Consider the following 15796-nt stretch of genomic DNA (forward strand, 5'->3'; position numbering starts at 1 on the left):
AACAGCCTAATCAAGGCAGCTGTTGACGTCTGTGTGTGAAAGAACGTCTCCGGAACACGGAACCGACTAACAGCAAGTCCGGCGAGTCCAGCAGTGCTGAGACGAGTGTCGAACGCCATGAGTCGGGGGGACAGCGGACGCCATTACCAGCTGGTCAAGATTACTGTTTGACGGGAATGAGGAGAAATATGAAGTGTGGGAAATTAAGTTTCTCGGAGACTTACGGCCGCAAGGCTTGAAAGAGGTCATATTAAAACCGAAAGACGATGGGGATGAGGACGAAGAAGATGAGTCAAAGAACGCAGAAGCATACGCAGCGCTCATTCAATTCCTCAACGACAAATGTTTGTCACTGGTCATGAGAGAGGCAGCTGATGACGGGCGTAAAGCGCTATGCCAGCAGGAGAAAACCCAGAATATTTGGAGGATTACGAAACAAACTACAAAACAAAGGATGATGATGATCAAATCCTGTGCAACCTGGATTATTGTTACAGACTGATGACTGATGTACCTCTGACCTACAAGGAGGCAATACAGTCACCAGAGTCAAAGGAGTGGAAAACTGCAATGAATGAGGAAATGGAATCATTAACAGTGAATAACACGTTTACCCTGATGAATCTACCTGATGATAAAAAGACAGTGGGGGGTAAATGGGTGTATGTTGTTAAGAAAAATGCATCACGTTGAGAGCAGGAGGGTTGGACCCAAGATGCAGAATCCCCAGAACGACTCGAGGCAGGAGTGGTTAAACAAAATACATTCCTTTATTTTAAGGAGGATGTGCCAAAATCCAAAGGCAGAAACTAAGATTAACTTTCAAAAACTCACTGAAAACTCAAAAACAAACAAAAGCTCACACATGAGCACAGACTCGGGAAACTCGAGAGGGGAACGAACAACGCAGACACATACGACAATGAACCAACAAACACAGTGTGACAAGACAGGGCTGAAATAGACTGGGAGGATGAGAGGGAGATGAATTGCAGGTGTGTGGGGAGAGGGACCAGGTGAACACAATTACTAACTCAGGGAGGAGGAAGAAAACACTGGTGGGAAAAAACACACTAAATAATGAAAGGCTGTAACAAAGGAAAAATGACCTAAGAGAAAAACAAAAGACCAGAAGGCATGAACCATAACTAATATACTAAGGAGAAGCTGACACTAAAGGAAAACACTACAGAAGGAAACTACAGGGGCGTGGCTAAGAGGGGGGAAACCTAGAGGGAATGATAAAAAGGCCTACAAACAGAAGACACATAACCGAGATGCAGACAAAGGACACATGAGGGCGCTAAGAGAACACAAAAGGGAATCCTGGAGTGGGAACTGGAGGGGCTGGGGAACAAAGGGACACAGAACATGACAAAATGTAGATGGAACTGACAAGTTCAAAGCTAGATACGTAGCTAAAGGTTTCAGCCAGAGAAAGGGAGAAAGCTACAGCGAAGCTTTCTCACCTACTGACCACTTAACAAGTGTAAGGATCCTAATGCAAAAAGCAGAACATGAAGGTCTGTTATTGCATCACATGGATGTTAAAACCGCCTACTTACACGCCCCGATAGACCATGAAATTTATATGGATCAACCAAAGGGATACGAGAAACAGTCACAGTTTGCAGACTAAACAAATCCATATATGGCCTTGAACAAGCAGGGAGAAACAGGTATAACCTTCTACATGATTATCTACGTGAAAACAGTTTTAATCAGAATCCGATTGATCATTGTTTTTACACAAAAATGAACGACTCTGATAAGATTATTATTTTGGTATGGGTGGATGATTTCATCATTGCAGCATCAAACATTAACAAACTGAATCAGACAAAAACAATACCGGCAGCTAAGTTCAGGATGAAAGATCTAGGACAGATCCAGCATTTCCTTGGTATAGACATCGAACACAGAGACAACTATGTCAAGATGTCACAATCGCAGTACGTAGAAGGGATACTGGAGAGGTTTGACACGAGAGACTGCAAACCGAGGAGTACTCCATGTGAACAGGGGCAGAGACGGATGGTAATACCACCAAACTACAGGACATCAGGAAGTACAGAGAAGCAGTGGGAAGTTTGATATATTTATCCATTTGCACAAGACCCGATATAACACATGTAGTGAGCAGGCTTTCACGACATTTCTCAGAACCCACGGAGCAACACTGGGCTGCGGTCAAACATGCACTCAGATGGCACTATAGACAATGCACTACTTTACCAGAAATGTGAGGAAAAACAACTAGTGCTGCATGCATATAGTGATGCGGATTGGGCATCCGATGTTAACGACCGCTGGAGGACTACAGGATACTGCATTAGTTTAACCGAAACTGGACCATTAATATCCTGGAAGTCCAAAAGACAACCTACTGTAGCATTATCTACTGTACATGTGAAGCAGAGCACATGGCGCTAGCAGCAACTGTCCAAGAATGTTTGTATCTCAGACAACTTCTTGATCACATGGATAAGTATGCATACATCTCACCTGTAATACATGAGGACAATCAAGGTACTATGACACTAGCAAAGAATCCTGTTCAAAGACAGAGATGCAAACACATCGATATCAAATATCATTTTGTAAGAAAACCTCTCCAAGAAGGGAAGGTTGACATAATCTATTGCCCAACAGAAGAAATGGTCGCAGACATCATGACTAAACCTGCTACAGCATCAAAGCTGACAATGTTTAATGCTTTGTTGTTTGGAAACTAATGTGCTAAGAATATAAACATCCACCGAGCAAGTGGGAGTGTTGAGTTTTGTGCTCTGATGCACTGTTAATGTGTATATTTGTATACATTGTATATTGTATAGATGCTTTTATTTATAAGGGGAACAGGACGGGAAATGATGTGTGTTGATGTAACAACCAGTCGATGCTCTCTGTATTGAACTTTGACCTTTGGAGTTATCCAATAAAAAGGGAGGCAAGTGTAATAGACAACGCCGACGAACCAACAACCAGTTGTTGGGTGACAGGTCTCGTTATTCACATCGGAAACGGAATACGTGATTGCTTTTTAGCTCTAACCCCAGATCATAGTCCACCCGATCTACCTACTCAGCTCAACAGGGTTGTTATGGAAATGAGAAATGGCTGCAGTAGAGCTGCACAGGCCTTTGTAGAAGGGGTAAATATTGTTGCTTTAAAGCTTAAATATTACATTTACTTATGAACAATATGATGTGATGTTCTAAAATGACCCTTTCTGGACGTGACACCTTGTTGCCAGTTTATCGAATCTAGTGACTGTTCAAGCAGGATGATGGCAGCTCAATAACCGTATCTGTAAGACAGAGCCACCGAAACAAAAGGAGAGTACCGGCACCTAGCGTCTCCGTAAAAGTCATCGCTCTTTCTTTTCCTTTGGGGTCGTTTGAAATGGAGGTGATGCAGTTTTGTGATTTTCACATCACCCGAGTTGGCAGATACTTCAGAAACGCAATTTATGCCCTCAAGTGAGAAAATTGAGTTTTGTTTTTTTCCATAAAATATCTGCAACATTTGCACCCAAACTTGTCAAGAAAGGGAGCATTATTTTCTCTCTCCCCTTGCCCTCTAACACTCGGTGTCATCACATGTGCTTTGACTTTTAAACATCTTGTAGCTGGAGCCTGCAAAGCAGTAGCCCGTTTGAAGCTTCAGGAAAAACGGAACATTTTAATTGGTTAGAAAAACATTTTAGTCATTTAAATGTTTCAAATGAGCAAAACAAATCTAACAAAGTGAACCGGAGTAAATTATTGAAGTAAATACTAAAGTGATTTAATTTAGACGTTTCCTGAATGCACAAGTGAGAGAGCGAGAGACGGCTGCACTCGTTTATTTATAAACTTTAAAACTCCGCCCACATTACATCATAACGGATATGCACACAGATCTGTTAATGCTGACAGACATTACACCAACAAGCCGAAACATCAATACAAAGATCCTCCTTGGGTTTCCCAAAAAGTCATCCCAATGATCCCAAAGGCTTCTGGGTAAATATTCTGTCTGCCAAAGAGGCAACGGAAGAACTTTGTGCATTTTGTTCCATGTGGAGTCAAACTAACATGAAACAATCAGTCAGACATGGTGGTGGTGGTGTGATGGCCGGGCTGCTCGGCTGCCTCAGGACCTGGATCACCTGATGGAACCATGACTCCTGCCCTCTAGCCGGCGAACATGGCCTCTGACCTTAAACAGGCCGTTCATGTTGGAGAACCCTAGCTTGGCAAGCCATCCTGAATGTGTGAATTTGTATTCTGGCCAATTGACGAATCACAGACATAGTGCGGGATCTACGGTTGTTTTTCGAACTGTCTTGAACAACGCGAGGTACTCATCGCTACGGGTGTTAGTTAATGGGGCAGTCCACCCCAAAAACATACTTTTTCTAAATAAACGTACCTACCTTACTTACGTACCTCCATCTGCTCTTGCCTCAAAGAAAAGCCCAAGCCTAAATAGTCCAAATTTGATGCCAAAGCGGTTTTAAATGAGCCCACGCCGTCTTAGTTGTTCTCTTTTGTTGCATCATCCTACCTACAAAATCAATAGAGCGCTGTGATTGGCATAACACAACACGACTCAGGCCTATGGTAGACGTGGTGAGGCTCCTATGGAGCGTGGCTAGACCAACATGTGGAGCTAAATCATTTTGCTTCAGCTACTCTATGCCTAGATTTCTTGTAGGGATGTCCGATAATATCGGTCTGCTGATATAACTGAACAAAATTGGCTTTAAAATTTAATATTGGAAAATATCGGTATTGGTTTTTACTCCCTAGTGACCCAGCTTTTACATATCATACACATGTTCAAGGGTCCCCCAGCGCTTATAAGCCTGACAGGCCACCTAGGTCCCCCGCCAGGTAGTGGAACGAGCCACGCGCCCCTACTCTGCTGTCATGGACAGAACCATCCGTGGAGGATGTAATTCAGCTGCTGTTGGAGACAAATTAAAACGTGAAATCTTTTTCGATTTCCAACTTAAAGAACAAGTCACTCCCTACCAGAGTCTTATTCCACTCCCACTTCATGTTTGGAAAATGCAACAAATGCGGTTGCCAGGCAGGCCAAGAGGGCAGAGCAGCTAACAAATACACACACAGGCTCACAATGGCATTGTGACATCATAATGTACCAGCTAACATCATAGCATACCTCTTAGCCAACAGTGGTGGCAGATTTAAATTAAAATACAGTGCAGAGTTTTTACCTGACGATGGCGCAACACTGTCAGTTTTAGGCAGAATATTTTAATTTTTACTTAGATACACTGAAGTGCTAAATTATTGACTACACGTGTCTGCAGCACAATTAGACACTCGTTTATATAGTTCATCAGCAAAAAAAAGTTGATTTGGGGTGACTTGCTCTTTAAAGGTTGAATATGGAACACGGAAACTCTGTCGCTATCTAGTGTTTAGAGGTGGTAGTGCAACAACAGAAGACATTTTCTAGCCATCGAGGTTTTGGTTCACTGCTGATACGTAAAGTGACCCGATAGCACCGTGTCCCGTGACAAATCATACAGCATGACGACTAATTTCTACTAAAGAGTTTATTTTACAACAGTATTTACCGTTACAACATCTTCTGGGCTCAGAATCAGCAGCTTGACTTGTCGAGTCCGCCTTTTTACACAGTTCCAGCCTCACCTTGCTGAGTGGATGTTTTAGCGCAACGGTGCCCTCTAGTGGCTGGTAGATGTAAACATAAACCCAGTGTTGTGCCTAACAAAACACAAATTTGATTTTTTCTTTTTTTTTTTAATATAGCTTTTAAAGGAAAAAAACTGTACATTTATTCTGAACACTTCTAAACTCCCCATTGAGGTATTATTCTTTCTAAATATAGCATTTTATTAAACAGTTCCATATTCAATTCAAGTTTATTTATAAAGCGCCAAATCACCACAAGAGTCGTCTCAAGGCTCTTCACATAGCGAACATGCCAACACAGGTCAGTTCATTAAGCCTATCAGAAAAATGTTTCCTATATAAGGATCCCAGTAAATTGCATCAAGTCACTGACTTGTGTCAGTGACTTGATGCAATCCTCATACTAAGCAAGCATTCCACCTTTACATTTTAAATTCAAGGTTAGGAAAACCCTCCAATGTAGCTGAATTCAGACGATTATGTAGAGAGACACGTGAGAGACTCAATACCAGATGGGTTGTTTCAACAAGTCAGGAAGTTTATTTTGGTTTTCCTCATGTTTTCTTTGTCTGAGTTCAGTTTTACACTGAAAGTTAAAATATCTAGAAGATGTGAGGAATTTATAATAATAGTGACTTTGTTATTTTTGCATTATTCTCAAGGTTTATAGATTTGAAACTAAACATTTCCTTTTCCCACCAGAGTAGTGGACTTCCAAGCTGTTTCTAGTCATTTTGTGTCTACATCAAGGCTGATTAGTCTTTGAGCTTGGAGAATTTCAAACTGATTGGCATCCTTTGAGCAGCACAACAGAAACGGCTTTAAATTGTGTGATCTGTCCTTACGCTGTGCTTTTTGCCATAGATTGGTGTCCTTGGTGGCTTTTTGAGCCGAGCAGAAAGTACAGGCGTGACATCTAAAAGATAAAAGCCATTTAACCCTTTAATGTTCCACAGAAGAAAAAATGTTTTCCCAATGTTTCCATTTTTTATTAATTTGAGGCGTTAAAATCTACGTACAATCACGTTTTTCATCCTCTATTCTAGTTTCAAAGTAAAGCTTTGATCACCAACAGGGGGTTTCTTGAAAGTTTTTAGAACAGACGTGCTCTGAGGAATTAAAGCCTAAAATATCCAGAGTATAAATTTTTAAGATGCAATGTATAAAAATAAAGTAAGAATCCCCAAACAGTCTAATGTCTCAGTCATGTTGGAAGGAAGGGTAGACAGAAGCATCTTTCATTCTCAGCCAGCTGGGGGGTTGTCAGAAAGGAGGGACGTAGCTACTGTTTACCATCAGTTAGTGTGACGTTGTCACGTCTCCTGCGAGCTAACGCTGCAGTGCTGGCATTTGTAACTCAACTATGGCTAAAGAACTGAAGCCAGCGACAAGAGCGACCCAAAAGTAATTTCTTGCATGCCTAAGAAGCCACGCCCTCTTTTTGTTAGTGCTCCTTATTCAAATTCAAAAGAACTTTATTAATCCCAGAGGGAAATTATTCCTTATTATTATCGCAAAACACCCAGGAGTGCTAACACCAGATATAACAATAAAAACCACCAACTGGTTCCCGAGCACGGCTGGGCCTTCAGCTCATCACTCCCCCAGGGGATGAGTCAAATGTAGAGAACAAATTTCACACACATGTGTGTGTGACAGCTAGTGGGACCTTCACTTGAACTTTATTTATCTATTCAACAAACTGTGAATTACTTTTCTTTGCTGGTCATCTTGAATCTTCTGGTGTGGATCCATAACTGGCAAGATCCATGAAACTCACAGAACAGGAGTGAGAAAGTGATTGCAGTAACCAAATTTAACCACAGGGTGTAATTTTTTTTACATCATTCCTACATATTGCACCTTTAAAGCAACTGGGTGTAAGATTTCATTTTTCACACTATAATCATCATATACCACCATTAAAATGCACATTGTCAGGCCTGTTAGGGAAAAGAATCAAATTACTTTCATAATTGTGCACACAAATGTTAGATTTGTACACGAACAAACCACGGGCAGACAGTGCTGCTAGAAAGGTAGAAAAGAGCTACTTTGGGAGAGTGGCGTCCAAACAGGAAGTCATTGGACATAAATGTAAAAAAACAGGAAACTTATATTTGTCATGGTTTCTGATACTGGAGTTGCGTTTTAACCGTGTCAAACACAGAAGTTTAGTTCTCGTTCTTGTTTTGACCTTTTAAAACCGCTCAGGTGAATTTGACCTTTAAAAGGTGCAGAAGTGCTCATCACTCAAAAGGCGATGAAGCATGCTTGCAATGCAGAAGTCACAAAGCATTTTAATAATAAATCTTTCTGTCATCAATTTTTAGTAGCTAAAAATCTATTTAATTCAATTCAATTCAAGTTTATTTATAAAGCGCCAAATCACGACAAGAGTCGTCTCAAGGCACTTCACATAATAAACATTCCAATTCACAGTTCATTAAGCCAATCAGAAATAATGTATCCTATATAAGGAACCCAGCAAATTGCATCAAGTCACTGACTAGTGTCAGAGACTATACAGCAATCCTCATACCAAGCAAGCATGCAGCGACAGTGGAGAGGAAAACTCCCTTTTAACAGGATGAAACCTCCAGAGAATCCTGGCTCAGTATAAGCAGCCATCCTCCACGACTCACTGGGGATGGAGAAGACAGAGCAGACACACACACACACACACACACACACACACACACACACACACACACACACACACACACACACACACACAGTAATGTGTCTACAGTTCTATTGTGATGTCTTAGTAAATATTCTATTTGGCGAGAGATAAACTTTATTGTATTTATCCTAGTGGATCTATAATTAAACGGGTAAACTAGCAATAACACGTCCAATGTCAAGGAAAGCAAAAAGTTATTATCAGGAGAGGGAGAATGTTTTAGTGGTTAGCAGCAGTGTGCTAGATGATGGCCCCCTCCATGAGGCCACCACAGCTCAGCAGAACATCGTTGTAGCTTCTTCTGGGGAGAAAAACACTTAGAGAGAAAATAAAGTTAACAGCTGAAATTTCAGAAAATAATACAGTTAAAGAGCAGATTGTAGAAGAAGGTAGTCGAGTGTGGAAAGTGGTCAGTGTATCCTCCAGCAGTCTAAGCCTATAGCAGCATAACTACAGAGATAACTCTGGATAACCTAGCCTTTTAGATGGAGGCATGTTGGAGGCAGGGCAAGGGAGAGCCGTCTTTACCGACTGTACACTCCACCTCCCTCTACTGCCCCACTTGTCCAGATCTAGGCTAACATCCGATTTTAAGCATAGGCCCTATCGAATAAAAATGTTTTAAGCCTAGTCTTAAAAGTAGACAAATTTAGAATGCAAATGTAGTGAATGTCACAGCTCGGATGTTTTTGAACCTGACAAAATGGTTTATGTAAAATATTTTTTACATAAGCATGTTCCCGATGATGTCAAAACTTTGGGATTTGGTTTCTTTTCGATGCTCTGAGGAATACGCTGACCTCAATAACGAGACCAACAACACAGAGGAAATCAAAAGTTCCATTTTCAGAAACAACACGGTCCAATTTCAGTGCTCACCGCGGTTTTCCTGTTTCTTTTGCACAGGGCCAAACTGCTACGCCGACACCGAGGTGATCCCAGCCGGCCGAGAGGTGAAAATTGACGAGTGCACAATCTGCTACTGCACGTACGAGGAGGGCACGTGGCAGATTGAACGACAGGCCACCTGCAGCAAAAACGAGTGCCAACATATTTAGAGACCGACGGAGCGACAGACCTGCAAAGATCCACATGCCGAACATCACGACTGTCTGATTCCATCAGGGTCAGATGGCGACACGTGAACCGTTTCTACCGTCACGTCTGTCTGACTGAGAAAAAAGAGTTTGTGAAAGCTTTTAATGTAAACACAGAAAGTATATATTTATCTATGTATTTAATTATTTATTGATTAACATATATATGAAATTTAAAGGTATGTTGAGCTAGTGAAGATCATTTTTATAACATCTGTATTTTACTAAGGTGTTGGAGCTGAGGCCAGTAAAACAAAAGAATGTAAAGAACACACACGGCTGTCCTGGAAACCTCAGCATCTGGTGTCTTCTGACCCAACCTCGGCGCCAGATTCTTCTACCACCAAAGTGCAGAACGCAACATCTGTTCCAGAATGATCTAGGACGATCCGTTTCATAGCAAAAAGGAAAATCAAGAAGGACTCGACTGTTTCTGTAATTGCTTTACTTATTTTTTAATGTTCCAACGTGTTTTGAATTGAAAGTATTTCTGTTGGTACTGTACGTTTATGTTGGGAATAAATCCAGTTGTGCTCTGTAAATGCTCCTTTTATAGTTGGAGACAGAATATTGATGTTAGCGTACACTTGTGGATGGGATTTTACATTGACAGAAATACAAATAAATAAAGATGTTCACAAATAAATTTTTACAATGACCCAATACTTTTACGGAGTTACTGATCTTTGCTCCGTCTTTGAAACAAGTCGCCACTTCTACTGGTGGCAAATCTCACACAGCAGCCGTGAATCTGTGCTAACATTCATTCTCCACTGAGTGAAAGTGGAGCCTCTGTCTTCCTGGGCCTTTCCATCGTAAGCGTCGCGGAACATTCGTGAAACGTAGTGTGCAGCAGTTAGCCACTGTTGTAGTGGATGGGTGAGTTTCCACCGGACGCGTAAGTGTCGCGTTGTGGACGCGTTGCTCACGCTTCAGATTTACACGCTACACTTCCAGAACATGTCAAACTCCACAGCTCACATCAGTCCAGACAGGAAGTCAAATGCAAAAGCAGTGTTAAACATCTGGAAACTTTCAAAATAAAAGTCTCATTCAGATTTCCAGTTGATTAATTACTAAAAAAAAAAAAACTGAAAATGAACCACAGACCTTTTTGGAGGGCCTTAAAAATTCTTAAAATCTTTGAATTTGTAATTTAGAAAATCATAACCTAAAAAGACTTTAAAAAATCTTGAATTTTGATAAATGGGTCTTAAAAGTTGTGCTGTAGTTTAGTGCTGTAATGAGTACTTTATTGGTTTGAATCAAACTCCTGATTTTATCAGATTTGGGGACTGTCTATTAGTGAACGGCTTGGCATTAAACTCCTGAGGTTCACGCTTTCCAACCGAAGAACCAACAGCTTTATTCTCACATCCCGGAGGCACAACCTCAAGGACATGATGATCCATCAGCCTCTGACCAAGATGTAGGATAAATCCGGGCACAAGCACGTCTTCTGGCGAGGCTCCTGGAATCGTAAAAATGTGACGCACAGCTTCGACACAAATCAGCGCAACAGCACAGCGGATGGTTCATGTTCTGAAGTCATAACCAATGTCACATCTCCTTGTTTTCTTTCAATTGACAAGTTTTGATTAGAAATGAGAAAAAAACTCATCATCGTACAGGAAAATCTACAAGATATTTGAAGTGTAGTAAATACATTAGAACAGAAAAATTTAGCAAAACAATCGTGGAAAAATCTATAACATGATTAAAATATTTTCGTTGAAACAAAAAAAATTCATGACTTTATTAGCAGTTTTTCCTTGTTACCTATCTCTGTATAATTACAACAGAAAAAGTGCCTTTTTAATCTCCGTTTTGTGTCTCTAACAGTGTCATCCAGGTTTGAATCTTTACATTTAAATATGTTTGTGTGGAGGCTGCAGGTAAATGTTTAATGAGCTTTCAGGTGGATGTGAAGTAACCTGCTGCAGGTTCATTTCCAGCAGCTGAAAGCTCCACATAATAAACCAGAATACTGGTGGTTCAGAGTTGCCTCTGGATTTTTTTACTCTGGTAATAAAAGCTGGACCAGAGTCAGTTCGGCTCAAGAATTTAGACACTAAAATGTTATCTGAGCTGTTTCATATTTTTTTCCTTGCTTTTATTTTGCAGTTTGACGACACTGAGTAATGAATGCAGCCCGGCGTGGCCGGTCCACCAGCGGATCCAAATGAAAATGAATAATTTAAGTTCATTTTATGAACGCCCAGAGCCAGGCGGTGAGAAACGGATGCAGGTGTTGTGTTTCTGCGCTCCCGTCTTATCTTTTGCATTAGCCAGGCAGGCCTCTATGTGTCCCCCTCCAAGGCGTGCTGGTCACACTGCAGGCTCTTTGATCGAGAGGTTGCCAGACAACGATGCTGCGTCTCCAGCAGTGAGACGTGCCCGTCGGACAGCCTGGAGGATCGAGGTAAACAAGCCTAAATGCGTGTACATGCTACAGGACAGGCTTCTCCCTGAGCTGCAGGAGTGCTCAGATCTGTTTGGATTTTTAACTCCTCTGTTCCTTCAAACAGCGAAGTTCCCACCAAACTCACCGTGTCATTGTCCCTCCTTTCCACGGCTCCTCTCATCCCTCTTTTTGAGACAATCGCTGCTCTTTTTTATCTGAAAGTTCTTCCATTTCGCAGGATGATGTTCCTTTATGATGAAGATACCGTACCTGCTGTGCATCAAACGGTGAGGTAATGATGCTAAGCGCTATCTGCCGCCATCGCCTCTGCCCAGGTCATTAACGAGCATCAGATCCAGCAAAACTGGGGCTGGAATGGGGGGGGGGATTGTGATTGAGTGTGCACATAAAGTCTACTCATCAAAAATGGTGCAGAGTCATTCACTTTGAAATAAAATTCCCACAAAGTAAGCATCTAATCTTTATCAAAGGCGCGACATTAATTAGCCACATCTATTAGAGGCCCATCAGCGTTAAGCCTGGTCTCTTCAGCGGTGGAGACGTGCGATCCTTCTTCTACCCTGCTTCTAGACTGCTGTGCACAGATGAAATATGCTCATATTACAGTAGGTGATGAAATTCATTATTCATTTACTGCAACCAGCCAGCTCTGTGGTTTAAAGAGATAATTTTAAATCACGCTTTTGAGAACTGGTCAACGAGATGGAGTTCAGCGTGGAAACTCACAACCAACCACGGATTGGTTTAAAAACAAACATCCTCCAGACCGAGCGATGGACAGATCTCCCAAAGACTTTTTAACAAATTAAGAAAAGCGCGTCTCCTGCCTTTCATGTCAAGGGTTTAAAATGAAACTGTTTTGTTGACAGAAATTTTGTACAGGAGCATTTCTAGTATTCTTTTTAGTGAGTCTAGCTAGGTTGTTCTTTTGGATTTAAAATGAATAAAATATCTTTATTTTTCCACTGCAGCCATAAGAAATTCTCCTTTTGGCCCCCAAGCCTTCCTCAGGGAGCCAAAAGGACAACCACAAGTTTTGTTAAAGGTACAATGTGTAAGAATGCAGCAAGAATGACATCCTGTGGTCAAATACTGGTACTGCAGCCCCCTTTTTAAAATAAACTAAACGTTCCCATTGTCAGTACCGGTCCACAAGATTCATGGCTGTTGCCAGTTAGTTAGTTAGTTGGTTCAGCACCAGAAGATTGTAGATGACGACCAAAGATGAGTCATACAGTGTAAGTTAATACGTAGATAAAGACATTGCTATGTCTGTCTGAAGCCCTCCTGGGTGTTTTACAATAAGGAGCATTTACTACACTTATTAAGGTAATATTTTTCTGGCATTAGACCAAGAGGGGTTGTTTACGTCTCGCTGTTAGCTTGCAGTTATAGCTCTGAACTAAGATTGATTCCTCATTCACTTTACATCTGATTGTAATATCCGGTTGTTGGTAATTGAAAAAGTAACTTGAGATATTTTTTTGAACCTACTATTTGCTTCTAGTTCATCGTTAGCATTGTTAGCTCAATGTTCGCGATTAGAGTAAAATAAAAAGATGCCGTGGCTTCTTAGGGATAAGAAATAACCTCTGGGTCGTGCCTTTTTTTCTGACTTTGGTTCTTTAAACAACTCTAGTGTCATGACTGGTGGAAGACGTCTAAACCAAGACATGCAGAATCAGCACGGAGTCAGAAGGTAAGAAATAAAAGTCTTTTATTACAAACGATACCACAATTGAAAGGGCAGTGCAGAGGCAGCGTCGCTGCTCGGTCCCTGCTAAAAACCTGTTGCAGGTCGTGGTAGATATCTGGTACTTGAGAGATGTCAGGAGGCTCAACCGGGGTCGTGTTGGAACCCTTCGAGACCGGAGAAGCCGAGTTGAGGCACCTCTGGTAGCACGTCGGACTCCACACCTCGATTCTGTTATCCTGCCAATCTAGGTGTGGGTTGTGTTGTACAAGCAGCGCCGGCGCTCCGCACACGCACACCACGCACAGCGCGTAGGGCACCACGCCGGGGAAGGGGCACCAAACGCAAGCTTATGAAATATAATATATATGATAAAGACAGATTTCAATTAGAAGATGTGCCAAAGCAAGTTAACAGCATGTTTACAGAGAGAAAACATTACAAAAAGGAAAGGAGATGGACCGTGTCCACTTTTCACTCTCTGTCCGGACGTCCGGACTGGGGGTTCTTATATTGATGAAAATGTCCGGCGTTTCATCCAGGAGCAGGGATGGGGGAGCTGTATATCCTACACATCCAGGGGACCCGGAAGAAAGTTTTCTACCTATATTACATCATTTATGGACTCTTTTGAGCAGAGAACACAGAGAGCGGCACAGCGCTGCGTTGTTGCGCAGCGATTCAGGCTGCTGCGTCCAGCGCACGGTCCATTCTCAAAGTGGCGCAGTCAAAAAACTATAATTAACACACGATCGTTCATGTCCGCTCATGTTCTCGACTTTCTGTCTTATTTGTGCTTGAAGCGCTCTGCTACTGCAGAGCTCATCACCTGTGCTGCGGTGATTTCACCTCACTGACGCAGCATCGAATCGCGCACTCCGCTTTGCGGTCAGGAGATCCCTTTGATCTGCTCAAAAGTTACTGATGAGGTGAAAAAGTAAGAATCCAGGCAGCAGGTTTTCTGGAGAGTTTAGAGGAGATGCAGGAAGATGAGAGACAGACAGGACAGGAAATAGTTAAATAAAAACAAGAAAACAAAACAAAGTGTTGAAAAGTAAAAAGTAGGTAGATTTATCTCCACTACACGTTTTTACCTATAAAACAATAAGTTACATGTAATATTTATACATTTGATACAATTCAGATCACCTTCAAAACTCAGTCACACACCCAGGGCCGTTTCAAGACATTTTGGGGGCCAAGGCAAAAATGACCCCCCCCCCCCCCCCCCCCACACACACACACACACACACACACAAAATATCAATCCTACTTTTTGGAAAATAATAAGCAGTTTGTGCATACAAGAGAATTAAAGAAAATTTAAGGTGAAGCGCTTGCACATACTGTGTTATTGTGTTGTTTTTTCTGTATGTGTGTGTGTGTGGGGGGGGGGGGGGGGGCACCACAAAGCCTTTGTGCTTAGGGCACCAAAATAGCTAGCAACAGCCCTGTGTACAAGCCAAGAGTGTCCAAGCACCAACGGGTTCTGAAGGGATGGAAACACAAAGAGTGAAATGGTCTCAATGTGATTACCTGAGGCTCTGAGCTGGAGCAGCGTAGTCCTGTGTGAGATGGTGGATAACGACCTCCCGTCTAGCGAAGAAACAGTCATGGGTTCCTGAAGAGGAACTGTGGGGATATCCCAGTCTCTGATTAATTGGGGGTCGATAAGGGACTGTTCACAACCGGAGTCCACCAGAGCAGTGACCTGGTGGTGTTGCCCCTCCCACATCACAGAGCATGCAAGGGTGAACTGGGAGGTTGTATTCCCAAAACTACTACCCACAAGGACTCCCAGACCTACTGGTGGGCTCTGCCTTTTAACAAATCCGGGCATGTCTGGACAAAATGCCCAGGTTGTCCACAGTACATACAGAGACCCTTACTCATCCGGTGGCATCGTTCCTCCTGGGTAAGGTGGGCCCTTCCCAGTTGCATGGGCTTCTCTGCCAGTTCTGCCTGGAACGGTGGTCTTGGGCTGGATTGACGGCGCGTGGAAGAGGAAGATGGATCCAACGAAGAAGTCCCGTGAAGCTCTCTATGTCTCTTATCGATCGAGATTGAGAGTGTAATAAGACCCTCCAGGGTGGATGGCTCAGGACACAGAGCCAACTGGTTCTTTACCTTGTCATTGAGGGCCTCTATAAAAGCTGCCTTTAAGGCCTCGTAGTTCCAAGTGGTCATGGCTGCCAAAGTTCTAAACTCCAGTGCCATGTCAGC

At 42.3% G+C, this 15796-nt stretch overlaps 1 protein-coding gene across 1 annotated transcript in view; it reads left to right on the top strand.

The window, feature by feature from the left end:
• Window positions 1–10468, top strand: part of vwc2 (von Willebrand factor C domain containing 2) — a 100728-nt gene extending 90260 nt beyond the window's left edge. Inside the window, exon 4 of the mRNA XM_054749918.2 lies at window positions 9265–10468. Coding sequence (XP_054605893.1) covers window positions 9265–9416 — 152 coding nt within the window. The 3' untranslated portion in view covers window positions 9417–10468. The remainder of the gene's footprint in view (window positions 1–9264) is intronic.
• The last annotated feature ends 5328 nt before the right edge of the window (window positions 10469–15796 follow it).

The sequence above is a fragment of the Nothobranchius furzeri genome, chromosome 12 (genome assembly GCF_043380555.1).
Source record: "Nothobranchius furzeri strain GRZ-AD chromosome 12, NfurGRZ-RIMD1, whole genome shotgun sequence".
Classification (NCBI taxonomy): Eukaryota; Metazoa; Chordata; class Actinopteri; order Cyprinodontiformes; family Nothobranchiidae; genus Nothobranchius; species Nothobranchius furzeri.